This window comes from Grampus griseus, assembly GCF_964374135.1.
Source record: "Grampus griseus genome assembly, chromosome: 5".
NCBI classification, from domain to species: Eukaryota; Metazoa; Chordata; class Mammalia; order Artiodactyla; family Delphinidae; genus Grampus; species Grampus griseus.
Window position 1 is genome coordinate 72,110,044 of NC_138998.1, and position 18,342 is coordinate 72,128,385.

General features: G+C 40.7%; 1 protein-coding gene across 1 annotated transcript in view; it reads left to right on the forward strand.

Annotated features, from left to right (window-relative positions):
• Window positions 1–349: 349 nt before the first annotated feature.
• UBXN7 (UBX domain protein 7) overlaps window positions 350–18,342 on the forward strand; it is a 68,230-nt gene continuing 50,237 nt past the window's right edge. The window contains exon 1 of the mRNA XM_082654133.1: window positions 350–467. Within this exon, the coding sequence (XP_082510259.1) occupies window positions 395–467 (73 nt within the window). The 5' untranslated portion in view covers window positions 350–394. The remainder of the gene's footprint in view (window positions 468–18,342) is intronic.

The window sequence follows — 18,342 nt, forward strand, 5'->3', positions numbered from 1 at the left end:
CAAAAACAAAAAATATACTGTCATCGGCAGTTGGGTCTGTTAATAAAGCTTGTGAAGCTGAAACGCAAATAGCCTACTACCTACCAAGCCCTTCGGAAACTTAGGAAGCAATTTCGCGTCTCTGAGACTAGCCTTAGGGCTTGGAGAGGAAGGCACCAGAGGTTGCAATGAAGGATGCGGTGGCGGACAGCAACCGAGCAGCCAACCCAGAGAGCAGAAAGCTCTCCCTGACCGATCTGGAAGTGCGCCTGCGCAGGCCGCCACGGGGGGCCGGGGTGGGCGGGGCGGAGCTTGGGGGCGGTCAATGAGCCTGCGCAAACCGTGCGGCGAGGTGGGGGAGGGCGTTCCGTGTGTGTCTGTGTTGTTGTTCGGCGGCAGCGGCGGCGGCGGTAAGATGGCTGCCCACGGGGGCTCCGCGGCGTCCTCGGCGCTGAAGGGGTTAATTCAGCAGTTCACCGCCATCACCGGTAAGAGACGCGGTTACCGGAAGGTGGAGAGTGGGGTCTGGTGCGGGCGGCCGGTCTGCCCTGGGCTTCCCTTTACCTTCATGCATTCCTACCTCGGGCTTTACCCACAGCTCTCGTCCTCCCTCCTGAGGAAGAGGCGACGACGGCGTCGGGTCTCCGGGTTCAGGCGGGAGACACCCCCTTACCCCCGCGCACCCCATACCCTCGTTCTTGGTCTTCTCGCAGTGTGGAGGGAAACCTCCCCACCCCCTTTCAGCCCAGACCCGGGGAATGGGCCGAGCTCATCCTCCCCCGCCGGCCCGGGGACCTGGGGGCGGGAGAGGTGGGGGGCCGCACCCGGGCCACCGCCCTCCTCCTTCATCATCATCGCCTCTTCTCTGTGCAGCCTTGGGGTGCAGCGCATCCCCTCACCTCCTTATTCCGTTTTTCCTTGGCCAGGTCATTCTCCCCCCCATCCCTGGCCTGCCCTTCCCCTTTCTGGGCCCCTCGGAGCCATCGCTGTGGCCCTGGCGTGTTCGGGCCCTCCCGCCTTAACGGCGAGGCTGGTGGGTTCGGCAGCGCCTTTACCGATCTCGGGGGATAGGCCGCCAGAAAGGGGGGGGTGCTGAGGAGTACCCTCCAGACTGAGATTTTAAGAGAAGAATGAGGGGGAACCCCCCCCCAGACCTTAATAGGAAAGGCCTGGAGGAATCCTCGGTGGCGTTTCCCACCTCCCCATTAAAAAATAATAAAGACTGAGACGATGGCGCCAGGGCCTCCTGCTGATAAAATAGGAATGACGGCAGAAACTTCTTTGAGACAAAATCAGTTTCTGGATGTCAGTATACCCCAAACCCACGGTTTTTCTTTTCCTTTGGACCCCTGCGAAGGGCACACGCAGATCCTCTTACTGCCTGGAGGAAAGGCCCTAAGCCGTTCTATGAATTCTCTCTGTCTTGTTCTCTGTGATGGTGCTGAACTTTTTTTGCATGAGTTATTAGAGGGCGGAGCAAATGATGAAGTTCTCTGTGGAGTGATTTGAGAGAAGAGTACTACATGTGCCTGAGTGTAATTTTGCCGTTCTAGTTTGTCATTTTGTAAGGAGGTCAGAATGTTAGCAGATCTATACATTATTTGGTAGTTTGTTAGATGCAGAGAACATTTCCATTTTCAATGTATCCAGAGTTTGACGTGCAAGATCTGGTTAAGTGAAATTTTATATTTTAACCACTGCCGGTTGTTTGCGAGTTGTCGTTTTATAGTTAAAGGTATTTTTAGTTTTTACTTTGCAGCGATAACTGTATGTTTGATGCATTGTCTAGCTTGTGGGCATGAAACATCGAGTCAAAGTTGATAAAGTAAAATTTGTAACAAAATTGGGATGAGAATTGGAATAACTTTTCTTAATATTTAAAAATTGTGATTGGACTATTATATTAGAGATGTAATGCATTTCCCAGTGTCTAAGCAGATCATTATTGGGAAAATCAGAAAATTATTGTGTATATAAGTTAATACTGCTGTATTATGTTTATATAGAAAAATCTTTGTAGTGAATTACATATAGAAGTGATTATCTGTTCTTTAGATTTTCTAGAGGTGGTTTAAGATGCCACCTATTTCATTCCAGTTTTTTATGCTAACTACCACTTTAGGAACTCGGATTGTTTTAGTCTCACATTATTCCTTCTAATGCAACATTTTTGGTAGGTGTAGACAAAACCCAATATGTGGTGAGATGAAGTGACTCACTTAATTGCTTTAATTCTGTTTCTGTGTGCCAGTCTTCATGGCTTGTTTCCTGGTCACAGGCCCTTCTATTCCTGAATCAAGTTGGAGACCCTCAGTAGACAGTGGTATCTGGAGGTCTGTAAAAGCGAAAATACCTTAGATTCTTCTTAATGTATTATGGATTTATAATAATGATTTTTTTACAAGATAGTAATTAAATATTAGAAACACATGATTGACCTCTTTATTCCCTTTCATATATCCTAAAAAAATTTGTGTGTGTGTGTATATATATATATATGTATATATATATGTATACGTATATATATATATATATATATATTTTTGGCCGTGTGGCATATGGTATCTTAATTCCCCGACCAGGGATGGAACCCGTGCCCCCTGCAATGGAAGCGCAGAGTCTTAACCACTGGACCACCAGGGAAGTCCCCACTAATATTTTAAATGGTAGTATTTATGACAAAAAGGTATTTGAAATTTATTTATTGCTAGATGAATGAAACTGACCTTAAGAGTTTATGCTCTCATTTCAAAAAGATTTTACTTACTTGGAAGCCCAACATTGTGGTAAAAGCAATGCATTTTCAAAAATGTGAGTCTTACCTTTTCTGTGGCATTTAGAAGTAGAAGAGAAAATTGAAAGAATTTTAACTTTTATTTCTCACTAAATAGAACAGATCTCTCTCACACTCTCTCTCTATATGTGAGTATGAAGTGATGACTCTGACTTTTAAAAAACATTAAAAAGATATCACATGAAATAATTTTGAAAAAAGAAACACTAATTCATTCTCACAATAGCAATATTATTTATTTCACATATTATCTTCCAGTTCTTGTTTACATACTTATTTTTATTTTTTAAATTACTTTAAAATTATTTTTACATTGTGGATCATAATGTACATAATTTAGAATTCTGAAATTTTCAATTAATGTTACATCGTAAACATTTTTCCTATGATTAAACCCTTTGATAAGCAGATAGCCAAGGGAAGTGATGGTCTTTGAAGTGGTCACACTGAGAAGCTATGTACCTTTACCATTGATGCCATTAGCATTATTTCAAGCTACATAGAAATCCAGTCCTGTTATTTTATAGTCTACCACATTTTACAGTATTACTCAGTTTGATCTCCCTTGATGCTCTCATACATGGCTTAGACTGCTGACTGCTTTCAGAAGTTATATCAGTTCTCAAAACCTGAGGAAAGAATGTGCCACTGGATCTGAAGGTAATTCCAAAAGAGCAGTTTTTTAAAATGTTTTGAACCACGGCAGTATCCCATTAACACCAACTTGGACTGACATCCAGCCACATGTATACAAAATGCATAGATGTAATCAGAATAATTCATGAGATGAGCGATATATAGATGCTATAGAATAGGTAGAAGTAAATACACAATCAGAAGGTAAGGCCAAAAAGTGAGGGAATAGAAAGTGAGGCTGAGAAGAGTACAAGTGGTTGCTAGTGTAGCATTCCATAAAGCTTTGTGTATAGTAGGCATTCACGGACTTAATGAAATTATAGAACCCCTTTAGTTTAATCTTTTTTAAAATTGTTGAATGAATGCATATTTGTTAAATTAGAAACTTGGTGTTTGTTGTATTTGGATTTGTAGTCAACTTCCATTTTCTTTCTACAATACATTTTTCTTGGGTTAGTATTAAAGTGTATTTAAGTTCTCTGTGTCAAGAAAGGTAGTTGCAAGTGATCTAGTTATTAAAACTCTTCTGGAATTTTAAGAACTATTTCAAAAGGTGTTAATGAAGTTTGAGCAGAAATTAGGGAGGGAATAAATTTTTTTGAGTTGCGAGTAGACTCTTACTAGTAAACTCAGTATTTATTAATAGACTACTATGTGCCAGGCATGGTTCAGATCTTGGGGATACTACCATGAGCAAGACATGGTGTCTGTCCTCAAAAAGCTTAAAGGTTAATGGGAATACAGACACATAAATGGGTATTGTAATACATTGGGATAATGGTAAGGAGCTGTTACTGTAGCATAAATGAGGGAGGTCAAGAAAAGCTTCCCAGAAGAAATAATTTCTTAGCTAAAACCTGGAGGGGAGCTGTTTCTGGCAGGAGAAACATGTTCAGAGACCTGGAGGAAAGAGGGACAGGCATACATATGGAGACAAGAAAGGAGAGACAGTAGGTTGAGGGAATTGATGATAATTCCAAATGAAGAGAGCATAGCTTGTGTGAGATGCAATAAATGGGGCTGAAGAGATAAGAGGGTACCAGATTAGGAAGGGCCTTGTAACTCATGTTAAGAAATCTTGGCTTTATTCTGAATGTAGTGGGGAGTCAGTGAAAAGTTTTAATTAGGGGAGTGACACAATCATATTTGGTTTTTTCAGAAAGAGCTACTTGGCCATAGGTGAGAAGAGGTAGGCATAGACATCAATAGAAGACTGTTGCAATAATTGAAGATGCTGGTGTCCTGAAATAAGTTAGTGGCAGAGAAGTGGACTCTGAAAGGTAAGGGAAGAATTCAGAGGAGTCAGAATGAAGCTTAGGATTCTGTTTTGGATGTCTAAGTGTATAATAATACAATTTGTGAAGGTATGGAATAGTAGCAGAGGTTTGGGGAGATGATCAGTTCAGCTTAGGTAAGTTGCTGCCTGTGGGACTTCCAAATGGAGCTGTTCAGTAGGGAAATGAATATTTGGGTCTAGAAAGAAGAGTGACATCTGATGAGTCATATTGATGGCAGTTGAAGCTATAAAAGTGGATGTGTCCTTTGTTCCAGGACACAAAGCTGAAGGAACACTAACATCTAACAGACGGTAAAGAAGAAAGTACAGAGAAGGATCGGAAGAAACCAAAGATGTAGGAGGAAAACCAGGAGAATGTGATGGTACTTCAAACATTAGGAGTAGGGTAATATGTCAGATATTATGTAGGCACTTTAGGAAACCAGAAATCATTGAATATTCACAGATTTTTCTTGGTTAGGGTTGGAAGACATCTTAGAAACCATATTGACCCATTTCTGAGTTAAAATGAGAAATTGAAGGCCCAGAGAAGTAAAGTGAGTTAGGGTTATATGTATAGGTCAGTGCTTCTCAAATTTATTTGTAGGAAAGGACCGCCCCCCCCTTAAAAAAAAGTCTTCATAGACCAATACTTTTAATTTTTCTTTTTTTGGGGGGGTGCTACGCCACACGTGGCTCGTGGGATCTTAGTTCCCCAACTAGGGATCGAACCCGGGTCCTCAGCAGTGAAAGGAGGGAATTCCCCAGAGACTAATGCTTTAGTAAAAATGCAATAAAAATTAATTGTTTTAAAAAATGAAATAAAAAGAACACATACAAAATGTAAACCCAAATTCTGTTAAAATAAAGGGTATAATTTGCATACAGTAAAATTTAACCTTTTTAGTGTAGAGTTAAAGTTTTCATAAGTGCATACAGTCGTAAAACCACAATAAAGATGCAGAACAGTTCTTTTTTTTTTTTTAAATAAACTTATTTATTTATTTTTGGCTGCATTGGGTCTTGCTGTGTGCAGGCTTTCTTTAGTTGCGGCAAGCAGTGGCTACTCTTCGTTGCGGTGCGTGGGCTTCTCATTGCGGTGGCTTCTCTTGTTGCGGAGCTCGGGCTCTAGGCATGCAGGCTTCAGTAGTTGTGGCACATGGGCTCAGCAGTTGTGGCTCACAGGCTCTAGAGCTCAGGCTCAGTAGTTAGGGCACATGTGCTTAGTTGCTCCGCAGCATGTGGGATCTTCCTGGACCAGGGTTGGAACACATATCCCCTGTATTGGCAGGCAGATTCTTAACCACTGCACCACCAGGGAAGTGCCCAAGATGCAGAACAGTTCTATCCTCAAAAATTTCCCCCCGCCCCTTTGTAGTCAATCCCTCCACTCACCTGTAGCCTAATCTTTTTGTCTGTTCTTTTCCAGAATGTCATATAAATGGAATCACAGTATGTAGTCGGGCTTCTTTTGAGTCTGGCTTCTTTTACTTAGCATACTGCATTTGAGATTCATTCATGATGTTGTGGTATGAGTAGTTCCTTTTTATTGGTGAATAATATTCCATTGTGTGGATATACTACAATTTGTTTATCCATTAAATGAATGGATAATTGTGTTGTTTCTTGTTTGGGAGATTATAAATAAAGCTGCCCAAAACATTAATGTACAAGTGTGTGAATATATGTTTTCATTTCCTTTGGATAAATAGGAGTGGGATCATATGATAGGTGTGTGACTTTAAGAAAGTCATACTATTTTCCTAAGTTACTATTGATACATACACCATTTTGCATTTTGTCTTTCTCTGACTGACTTACTTCACTTGGTGTGATAATCTCTAGGTTCATCCATGTTGCTGCAAATGGCATTATTTCATCCTTTTTTATGGCTGAGTAATATTCCATTGTGTGTATATACCACATCTCCTTTATCTGTTCCTCTGTCGATGGACATTGCTTCCCTGTCTTGGCTATTGTCAGTAGTGCTGCAGTGAACAGTGGGGTGCATGTATCCTTTCAAATTATGGTTTTATCCGGATATATGCCCAGGAGTGGGATTGCTGGATCATATGGTAGTTCTATTTTTAGTTTTTTAAGGAACTTCCATAGTGTTCTCCATAGTGCTTGTATATAAATTTTTAAAAAAATATTTTCTATTCCTCAATAGTTAAAAACTCCAGGTGGGAGACCAGTGAGGAGGTTGAACTTTCATCTTACTTCTTGCAACTGTCACCGACTCTCATTTCCTTGGTGGATAGTCTGGCTGGCTTTATTATCATTTCTAGGGGAAGTGTAGAACCAAAAAGTAACCACTTTGTGTCCCTGTCATTTCTGTGCTCTATCCCTGTGGGGCAAGAAAGGGTCTGTAGAGGGATTTTTTTCTTTTTAAAAAAAATCTCTGTGACTACCATACTTAGGTTCCTTGATAATAGTGAAGAGACTGTTCTTTCGGCATTGAAAATAGTGTAGAGAATAGGTATAAAGGACTACTAAAGTTTGAAATGTCTCTTGATTCTTCTTTCCAGCTGTGGTGGAAACAGGCATTACAGGTTTGGGGCTATTTTCTATATGAAGTCATTAAAGGAGAAAGAGTGTGAACTAAGAGGCAGCAGCAAGAAGATGGCCACTGATAAATTGGGTGCCACAAGCTGGCTTAATGCCTTTGGTGCCATTAGCAAGCTAAAGCAGATGGAAGAAAAGGTAGTGGATAAATAAAAAGTGCATGTGGTGAGAAACAGTAAAGTGGGACTTTGGCCATAGATATGGATTATGGGGTGTTATGGACTGAATTTTTGTGTCCTTCCCAAAATTTGATATTTTGAAATCCTGAGCCCCCAGTGTGATGTTATTAGGAGGTGGGGCCTTTGGGAGGTGGTTAGGTCATGAGGGTGGAGTCCTTATGAATGGGATTAGTGTACTTAAAAAGGAGACCCCAGAGAGCTATCTGGGCCCTTCCACCATGTGAGTACACACGGAGAAGACAACTGTCTTATCAACCAGGAAGTGGGCCTGCATCACACACCAAATCTACTGGAGCCTGATCTTTGATTTCCCAACCTGCAGAACTGTGAGAGATAAATGTTCATTGTTTAAGCCACCCAGTCTATTGTATTTTTGTTACAGCAGCCTGAACAAATTAAGACCCTGGGTTAGATTAAGCTATCCTGCTGCTACCTATAATATTGAGACCTCAAAATAAGCCCATGAACAGGTTTACAGGTAGTTTAAACCTGCAAGTTTCTTTTAAAGGCCCCCCTCCCCCTTTTAAAAAAGATTTGTTCTTCATTCTGAATATAATAAGAGAGAAGTTCAAATTTTTTACGGCTGACTCATCAAAAATTGTTATTACCTCTAAGTAAATAGGTAAAACTTGTAACTTGTTTAAATTTGTGTATCACTGTTCCTGTCCTCTATATCATTTAGCCCTCCTTACTTTTCCTTTGCCCTCTCAGTTAACCTTCTGTTCCTCTGTTTAGCTAAGTGGAAGTGTTATTGGCATTTTGGCTAGGACAGTTTCTTGTTCTGTAGGACTGTTCTGTTCATTGCAGAAGATTTAGCACTTGTATGAGTTTCCTGTGGCTGCTGTAACAAATTACCACAAACTGCATTGCTTAACACAGTTATTCTCTCAGTTCTGGAGGCCAGAAGTCTGAAATGAAGGTGTGAGAAATCTTTAGGGGAGGGGAGACATTTTCCAAGCTACTAAGGCACCCCTGGCTTCTCTCCACTAAATGCCAGTAGTGCTCCTATCCCCTAATCATGAAACACCAAAAATGGTGTCTCACATTTCTAGATGCCTCTACTACTTCCTGACATTAAGAACCACTGGAACCTTTAATTATCCTTCAGTTATCTTCTGTTTCTAAAACGATACACTTGGGACCTCCCTGGTGGTGCAGTGGTTAAGACTCTGTGCTCCCAATGCAAGGGGTCCGGGTTCGATCCCTGGTCAGGGAACTAGATCCCACATGCATGCTGCAACTGAGAGTTCGCATGCCACAACTAAGGAGCCCATGTGCCGCAACTAAGGAGCTGGTGAGCCATAACAAAGGAGCCCGCGAACCACAACTAAGGAGCGCTCCTGCTGCAACTAAGACCCAGCACATCCAAATAAATAAATAAATGTTTTAAAAAATGGCATATTCCTGGGCCCTACCCAGACCCTTCCAATTGGAGTGGGGGCAGGATCTACGTTTTAAAAGAGAAAAAAGATACACTAAGTGATAAAACAAGTGATAAACTAAGAATGCCTGATTATACAAGCACAGATAGCTCAGATAATTTGGCTTTATTTAAGAAAGTGAATGGTGTATTTTGCTTCTTGGGCCCCTCTCTAATACTGCCTTCTTCAGTCTTGCCAGGATTTAGCATGTGCTTCTTTTTTAAAAAATCTCATAAGTAGAGACCCCTTTTATGGAAAGCTCTTAGGTCACTATACTGACAAGCTCCAATGATGGAAGTTATCCTGTCAGATTGTCAACAGATATATGATACGCTGCCTATAGTTTAGATTCTAGCACTAAATGGTTAAGTGAGGATTATAGATAAGAATGGCAGTTCTCACTTTGTTATACAGCAGAAACTAACACACCATTGTAAAGCAATTATACTCCAATAAAGATGTTAAAAAGAGCAATTCTGAGCCTTGAGTGTTGACACCTTCTGCCCCCCAAAATATCACAGTTATTATTTCATTTATTATAGCTTTATTTTTGTCTTAAAGTCATTCTCGGTATAATCCCTTTTAATAAATTCTATTTTAATCTATAGTTCAGTAGATCTCTGGAATACTCACCTATACTTTTTTTACATTTTCCTGTGTTTCTACATCAGCTCTTTTTTGGGGGGGCCACTTGCAGGACCTTAGTTCCCCCACCAGGGATTGAACCTGGGACTTGCAGTGCAAGGGCCAAGTCCTAACCACTGGACTGTCAGGGAATTCCCAGCAGTGGTCATTTTTAAGTTGAATTTCCTTATGAACAAATTTCAAAAGGAGTGAAGCAGCTGGGATTGGTTGCTATTATAGCAGAAGGGAGTTTCGATCCTGCATCAGCATGTTCTTTTTTTTTTTTAATATTTATTTATTTATTTGGTTGTACTAAGTCTTAGTTGCAGCAGTCGAACTCCTTAGTTGCAGCACGTGGGCTCCTTAGTTGCAGCTTGCTGGCTCCTTTGTTGCAGCACACGGGCTCCTTAGTTGTGGCTTGTGAATTCTTAGTTGTGGCATGCATATGGGATCTAGTTCCCCGACCAGGGATCGAACGTGGGCCCCCTGCATTGGGAGCGCGCGGAGTCTTAACCGCTACGCCACCAGGGAAGTCCCAGCATGTTGTTTGTCCCTTTTGTGGTGCTTTAGTGCAGTGTGGTGAGCACCTAGAGAGACAAGAGCCCAAATGGTATAAACTCAGCCATTTAATTCTCTGAAAAGAAAAAGATCAGTAGGTGTCATTCAGAAGCTAGTTTTAGGGTTTATTATGGGGCAAAGATAATAGTTCATGTATCTCTTGCTGGAATAAGTAGCCAGAGTAGTTTACATACAGGAACCTTTTAATTTTCAGAAGCTGCTGTGTAGATAAATTAAAATGGTGGAGTACAATAGACACTGAACTTTTAGACTAGCATTTAAGAAATATAGTAATGTAACCAGTATAACTGGACACAATGTAAAAATATTAGAAAAGCACTGAAAACTTCAGGTTTTATGAGTAATGATATGGAAAATTTTCATCAAATTTGTGCTGGTTTTGCCCCAAGAGTCTGTATTTAATTACCTAACATACAGTTGGCTACTGGGATGTTTGAACAACTCCTTTCCCTCAAAAAGTTGAATTTGTTTTTATTTTTGTGTGTTGGGTCTTTGTTGCTGCGTGAGGGCCTCCTCTAGTTGCGGCAAGCAGGGGCTACTCTTCGTTGTTGTGCACAGGCTTCTCATTGTGGTGGCTTCTCTTGTTGCAGAGCACAGGCTCTAGGCGCATGGGCTTCAGTAGTTGTGGCACACGGGCTCAGTAGTTGTGGCTCACGGGCTCTAGAGTGCAGGCTCAGTGATTGTGGCGCCTGGGCTTAGTTGCTCCGCGGCATGTGGGATCTTCCCCGACCAGGGCTCGGACCCATGTTCTCTGCATTGGCAGGCGGATCCTTAACCACTGCACCACAAGGAAGTCTGAGATTTCACTTTTTTAAAGTGTTTCCTAATGGTGAGAATGTAAGTCTGTATATACTAGAACTTGAGAACTTTTTATTTTTTTAATTATTTTATTTTTATTGAAGTATAGTTTTTACAATGTTGTGTTAGTTTCTGGTGTACAGCAAAGTGATTCAGTTATACATACATATATATATATATTTTCTTATTCTTTTCCATGATAGTTTATTATAAGATATTGAATATAGTTCCTTATGCTATATAGTAGGACCTTATTGCTTATTTTATATATAGTATAGAATTTGAGAACTTTTGGTTCAGCTTGACTGAGGACTTATGGAGAGAGAACTGGTTTGAGAAAAGTGAGAACTGGCCAGTTCAGTGAGTTTTTAAAGTCTGTAAGATAGAAGAGCTAGCAGAGACAAGGATAGAGATAAGGCCCTGTGGAAAAGTAGTATCTGTTCCTGTATATACTTTAGGGTGAGGAGGGAGGGGGAAGGTCCACAACTTAACAGGTGGGTATTTGGTGTGTTGTCAAGAAAAATGAGGGGACTGGGACTTCCCTGGTGGTGCAGTGGTTAAGAATCCGCCTGCCAGTGCAGGGGACACGGGTTCAAACCCTGGTCCGGGAAGATTCCACATGCCGCGGAGCAGCTGAGCCCGTGCACCACAACTGCTGAAGCCCACACCCCCCGGAGCCCGTGCTCTGGAAAGAGAAGCCACCGCAGTGAGAAGCCCACGCACCGCAACTAGAGAAAGCCTGCATGCAGCAATGAGGACCCAACCCCAACGCAGCCAAAAATAAATAAATAAATAAAATTAAAAAAAAAAAAAACGAGAAGAAGAATGATGGGACTGATTTTACTGCTGTCACTCTCCATATCGTACAGAGGCATGGCATTGTAAAGTACCACCAAGTGATCTGCCTAGGTTACAAAAACATCTGCACCTGGAGGGAGTGGTACAGAGGTGAGATGAAAGCAGAAGGGCATAAAATAGGAGCAGTTTATAAGGGCCAAATCTTGTGTGCAGCTCAAGAGAGATGAAAAGTTTTCCAGTCAGCAGTGCAGAACTGTTGAAACAGGGAGATAATCAAATTTACATTCTTTTGCAATATAGAAGGTATATCAAAAGGAGCATGACCAAGAGCAAAGAAATGTGATAGTTCATGTAAGAGATGTTGAAGGCATGAACAAAGAGTATAGCAGTGGACATAGAATAGTATGGATAGGGGTGTTGTTAATTAGATGGAAGCTGTAGGATTTGTTGGTTGACTGATGGGCTGTTTGCAGTTGAAGAGAGAATAGTGGAGGAAAGTTTCTCAATTTTGAGTAATATATGAAGCCCTTTTTTTTTTTGCGGTACGCGGGCCTCTCACTGTTGTGGCCTCTCCCGCTGCGGAGCACAGGCTCTGGACGCGCAGGCTCAGCGGCCATGGCTCACGGGCCCAGCTGCTCCGCGGCATGTGGGATCTTCCCGGACCGGGGCACGAACCCGTGTCCCCTGCATCGGTAGGCGGACTCTCAACCACTGCGCCACCAGGGAAGCCCATATGAAGCCCTTTTAAAGAAAAAACATCCCTGGCCCTATGTAACTTAAATTACCATATATACCCAGATATAAGGCACACTCCAAATAAAAGGCAATTCTGTATTTGTCCAGTTCCCAAAAAAGATTTTTGAGTAACATAAATATGTAAATTTCTGGAGATTTAAGTGAAATGATTGATGCTTTTTTATAATGTTACTTATTGAGTTAACATTAAATCACAACATTATATATTAATGCTTTTTTCCTGTCATGTTCCATGAAATAATTTTGTTCTGTTTTTGTTTTTTACTAGCATTTAGATATGTCTTTGTCAGCTTTCTGACAAAGCTGTAGCTGCTCAATATCATCTGAGAGTTTTTTGGAGCGTGTGATTTTCACTTTATGTTGTTTGAGATATAGCACATTTAAAATTTGTATATGATGCTTTCACTGGACATTTTATCTTAAGTTCATTTATCCTAAATACCCATTTGCTATTTGTGATTTCCACAGTGTAACCATATTGCTTTGTAAATGAAATTTAAAACATAAATATATGCGGTTTAAAATTCAAAGGATAGGGGAATTCCCTGGTGGTCCAGTGGTTAGGACTCGGTGCTTTCACTGCCAGGGCCCGGATTCAATCCCTGGTCAGAGAACTAAGATCCCACAAACGTGTGGCGCAGCCAAGAGGAAAAAAATTCAAAGGATATAGAAGGGTTGTTTTGGCTGAAGTCTGGCCTTTCTTTCCCCAGTGTACTAACTGGTTAGCTGAAGTACTATGAGATAGTTTTAGATCAGTTTATTAGATATTGATCACATGCAAGCGAACATGACGTTAGATGCTGGGGTACCAAGACAAAAATCAACCCCAGTGTTCAAGAAGCTCCTGCTCTTTTGGAGGAGCTAGAAAGTAAACAAGTATTTACTGCTTAGTAGTATGTCCATGTATGTAATAGAAGAGTATCACAGTGGAGTGAGTGGGGAGGAGGTAGTGTAGAGAATGCTTAGCACAGGAATTGAAAAAAGTAACACTTATGGTGATTCTTGAGCATGCATGAACTAGACGAAGGGAGAGAGAAGGGGAATAAGGACTTTCCAAGCGTGTAATTTGGTGTGACTGTACTGAATTGCATAGGATGGAGAAGAGGAGAGGAAAAGCCAGAGAGATAAGCTGACGTCTGATCACAGAGGACTCGCCAGATCATAAGAACTTTGGAATTTATACTGTGGGTGTCAGAGAGCTATTAACTTAAACTGTGTGTGTGTGTTTGTATTTGTGTGTTATAAGCACACTTGTATTTTGGAACATAACTTCAGCAGCAAAGTGGAAGATAGAATGATGATCAGTTAGGAGCCTATTGTAGTAATCCAGGTAAGAAGAATTAAGGACTTGATTTTAAAGTCTTAGAGATAATAATAGAGAAGAGAAAACAAATGAAAGATATTAAGAGTCGAGTCAGCAGTTCATTTCTGGCAGTAGGACTAAACTAGAGAGATACCATGAATAACCCTCCCAAGTGAGGAAAATCCTGAATAAAATATTTTAAAAAATCTTTCAAAATGTATCATTGGGCTGGCAAGAAAGTAAAGAATATTCAGAAGCTAAAAATGAAATGAAATTGGAAATGAGATGTTAGCATGGTTTAAAGTAAGCTTTCACCCTGGTTGAATCTGCCCGAACTGGATGGCTTTGAACTTCTCTTTTGATGGCATCAGAGGGCACAGGAAACAAGCTTGCAGCCTTCCTAAGGAGAGGAATCTGAAAGGAGAACCTTCCCATACATGAAGCGGGGACCTTGGCATTTGGGGTGTGGCAGGAGAAATCTTCACTGAGAATTTATAACAAGGGTCCTTACAGGGTCACATTTCCCATGTGGTTTCATAAAACTTCAAGTAAAGAATGTATTTTATTTTATTTAAAGAAATTTTTTTTAAGAACTAACATTTATTATTTTTGGCTGCATTGGGTCTTCGTTGCTGCTCACAGGCTTTCTCTAGTTGCAGCGAGCGGGGGCTACTCTTCATTGTGGTGCACAGGCTTCTCATTGCGGTGGCTTCTCTTGTGGAGCATGGGCCCTAGGCGCGAGGGCTTCAGTAGTTGTGGCACATGGGCTCAGTAGTTGTGGCGAGCAGGTTCTAGAGTGCAGGCTCAGTAGTTGTGGTTCACGGGCTTAGTTGCTCCGTGGCATGTGGGATCTTCCCGCATCCAGGGCTCGAACCCATGTCCCCTGCATTGGTAGGCAGATTCTTAACCACTGCACCACCAGGGAAGCCCCAAGAATGTATTTTAAATAGTCTCTGTTTGGTGATGCCTTCAGGTACCTTACAAAATCTCTCAAGTTACCTTCTCTTAGGAGGGATGTACCTTCAACCCAGCCTTCAAAAATCTACAGATTAAAATTCCAAGCCACTTGAGATCATAGTCAAAAAAAAATCACAAAGTGCACAAAAAAACATTGCATAGTGAGCAAGAGCCAGCAGAAATGAGACAGTGACCTCTAGAGACTGCAGAAAGTTCATATTTTGTCTTAGTAATTCCAGTAAGTTTGATTAATATATTAGAAGAAATGAAAAGAAATGTGAGTATGAAGTAAGGGTCTCTGACCAGGCAGATTAGGAAACAAAAACCCCAGAACTTCTAGTTATAAAAAATTAACTAAAATTAAAAGCTCATGAACAGGTAAAAAACAAATTGGCACAGCATAGAATGAAGAGTTCTAACATACATCTAATTGGAGTTCCAGAAGGACATAAGTGTGAATGAAGGAGTAAGGCAATTTTTATTTATTTATTTATTTTTAACATCTTCATTGGAGTATAACTGCTTTACAGTGGTGTGTTACTTTCGCTGTATAACAAAGTGAATCAGCTATACGTATACATATATCCACATATCTCCTCCCTCTTGGGTCTCCCTCCCACCCTCCCTATCCCACCCCTCTAGGTGGTCCCAAAGCACTGAGCTGATTTCCCTGTGCTATGTGGCTGCTTCCCACCAGCTATCTGTTTTACATTTGGTAGTGTATATATGTCCATGCCACTCTCTCACTTTGTCCCAGCTTACCCTTCCCCCTCCCGTGTTCTCAAGTCCATTCTCTATGTCTGTGTCTTTATTCCTGTCCTGCCCCTAGGTTTTTCAGAACCCCCTTTTTTTTTTTTTTTTGGATTCTATATATATGTGTTAGCATACAGTATTTGTTTTTCTCTTTCTGACTTACTTCACTCTGTATGACAGATTCTAGGTCCATCCACCTCACTACATATAACTCAATTTCGTTTCTTTTTATGGCTCAGTAATATTCCATTGTATATATGTGCCACATCTTCTTTATCCATTCATCTGTAGATGGACACTTAGGTTGGTTCCGTGTCCTGCCTATTGTAAATAGAGCTGCAATGAACATTGTGGTACATGACTCTTTGAATTATGGTTTTCTCAGGGTATATGCCCAGTAGTGGGATTGCTGGGTCATATGATAGTTCTATTTTTAGTTTTTTAAGGAACCTCCATACTGTTCTCCATAGTGGTTGTGTCAGTTTACATTCCCACAAGCAGTGCAAGAGGGTTCCCTTTTCTCCGCACCCTCTCCAGCATTTATTGTTTGTAGATTTTTTGATGATGGCCATTCTGACCCGTGTGAGGTGATACCTTATTGTAGTTTTGATTTGCATCTTTCTGATGATTAGTGATGTTGAGCATCCTTTCATGTGTTTGTTGGCAATCTGTATATCTTCTTTGGAGAAATGCCTCTTTAGGTCTTCTGCCCATTTTTGGATTGGGTTGTTTGCGTTTTTTTGATACTGAGCTGCATGAGCTGCCTGTATATTTTGGAGATTAATCCTTTGTCAGTTGCTTCGTTTGCAAATATTTTCTCCCATTCTGAGAGTTGGCTTTTCGTCTTGTTTATGGTTTCCTTTCATGTGGAAAAGCTTTTAAGTTTCATTAGGTTCCATTTGTTTATTTTTGTTTTTATTTCCATTTTTCTAGGAGGTGGGTCAAAAAGGATCTTGATGTGATGTATGTCGTAGAGTGTTCTGCCTATGTTTTCCTCTAAGAGGTTTATAGTGTCTGGCCTTACATTAGGTCTTTAATCCATTTTGAGTTTGTTTATTTATTTATTATTTATTTATTTATTTTTGCGGTATGCAGGCCTCTCACTGTTGTGGCCTCTCCTGTTGCGGAGCACAGGATCCGGACATGCAGGCCCAGCGGCCACGGCTTACAGGCCCAGCTGCTCCGCGGCATGTGGGATCTTCCCGGACCGGGACACGAACCTGTGTCCCCTGCATTGGCAGGCGGACTCTCAACCACTGCGCCACCAGGGAAGCCCGAGTTTATTTTTGTGTATGGTTTTAGGGAGTGTTCTAATTTCATTCTTTTACATGTAGGTGTCCAGTTTTCCCAGCACCACTTACTGAAGAGGTTTTCTTTTCTCCATTGTATATTCTTGCCTCCTTTATCAAAGATAAGGTGACCATAGGCATGTGGGTTTATCTCTGGGCTTTCTATCCTGTTCCATTGATCTATATTTCTGTTTCTGTGCCAGTACCATACTATCTTGATTACGGTAGCTTTGTAGTATAGTTTGAAGGCAGGGAGCCTGATTCCTCTAGCTCCGTTTTTCTTTCTCAAGATTGCTTTGGCTATTTGGAGTCTTTTGTGTTTCCATACAAACTGTGAAATTTTTTTGTTCTAGTTCTTTGAAAAATGCCATTGGTAGTTTGATAGAGATTGCATTGAATCTGTAGATTGCTTTGGGTAGTAGAGTCATTTTCACAGTGTTGATTCTTCCAATCTAAGAACATGGTATATCTCTCCATCTGTTTGTATCATCTTTAATTTCTTTCCTCAGTGTCTTATAGTTTTCTGCATACAGGTCTTTTGTCTCCTTAGTTAGGTTTATTCTTAGGTATTTTATTCTTTTTGTTCCAGTGGTAAATGGGAGTGTTTCCTTAATTTCTCTTTCAGATTTTTCATCATTAGTGTATAGGAATGCTAGAGATTTCTGTGCATTAACTTTATATCCTGCTACTTTACCAAATTCACTGGTTAGCTCTAGTAGTTTTCTGGTAGCAGCTTTGGGATTCTCTGTATAGTATCATGTCATCTGCAAACAGTGACAGTTTTACTTCTTCTTTTCTGATTTGGATTCCTTTTATTTCTTTTTCTTCTCTGATTGCTATGGCTAGAACTTCCAAAACTGTATTGAATAATAGTGGTTAGAGTGGGCAGCCTTGTCTTGTTCCTGATCTTAGTGGAAATGGTTTCAGTTTTTCACCATTGAGAACGATGTTGGCTGTGGGTTTGTCATATATGGCCTTTATTATGTTGAGGTAAGTTCCCTCTATGCCTACTTTCTGCAGGATTTTTATCATAAATGGGTGTTGAATTTTGTTGAAAGCTTTTTCTGTATCTATTGAGTTGAGTATATGGTTTTTCTCCTTCAATTTGTTAATATGGTTTATCACATTGATTGATTTGCATATATTGAAGGATCCTTGTATTCCTGGGATAAACCCCATTTAATCATGGTGTATGATCCTTTTAATGTGCTGTTAGATTCTGTTTGCTAGTATTTTGTTGAGGATTTTTGCATGTGTGTTCATCAGTGATATTGATCTGTAGTTTTCTGTGACCTCTTCATCTGGTTTTGGTATCAGGGTGACGGTGGCCTCATAGAATGAGTTTGGGAGTGTTCCTCCCTGTGCTATATTTTGGAAGAGTTTGAGAAGGACAGGTGTTAGCTCTTCTCTAAATGTTTGATAGAATTTGCCTGTGAATCCATCTGGTCCTGGACTTTTGTTTGTTGGAAGATTTGTAATCACAGTTTCAATTTCAGTGCTTGTGATTGGTCTGTTTATATTTTCTATTTCTTCCTGGTCCAGTCTCGGAAGGTTGTGCTTTTCTAAGAATTTGTCCATTTCATTGGCATATAGTTGCTTGTAGTAATCTCTCATGGTCTTTTATATTTCTGCCAT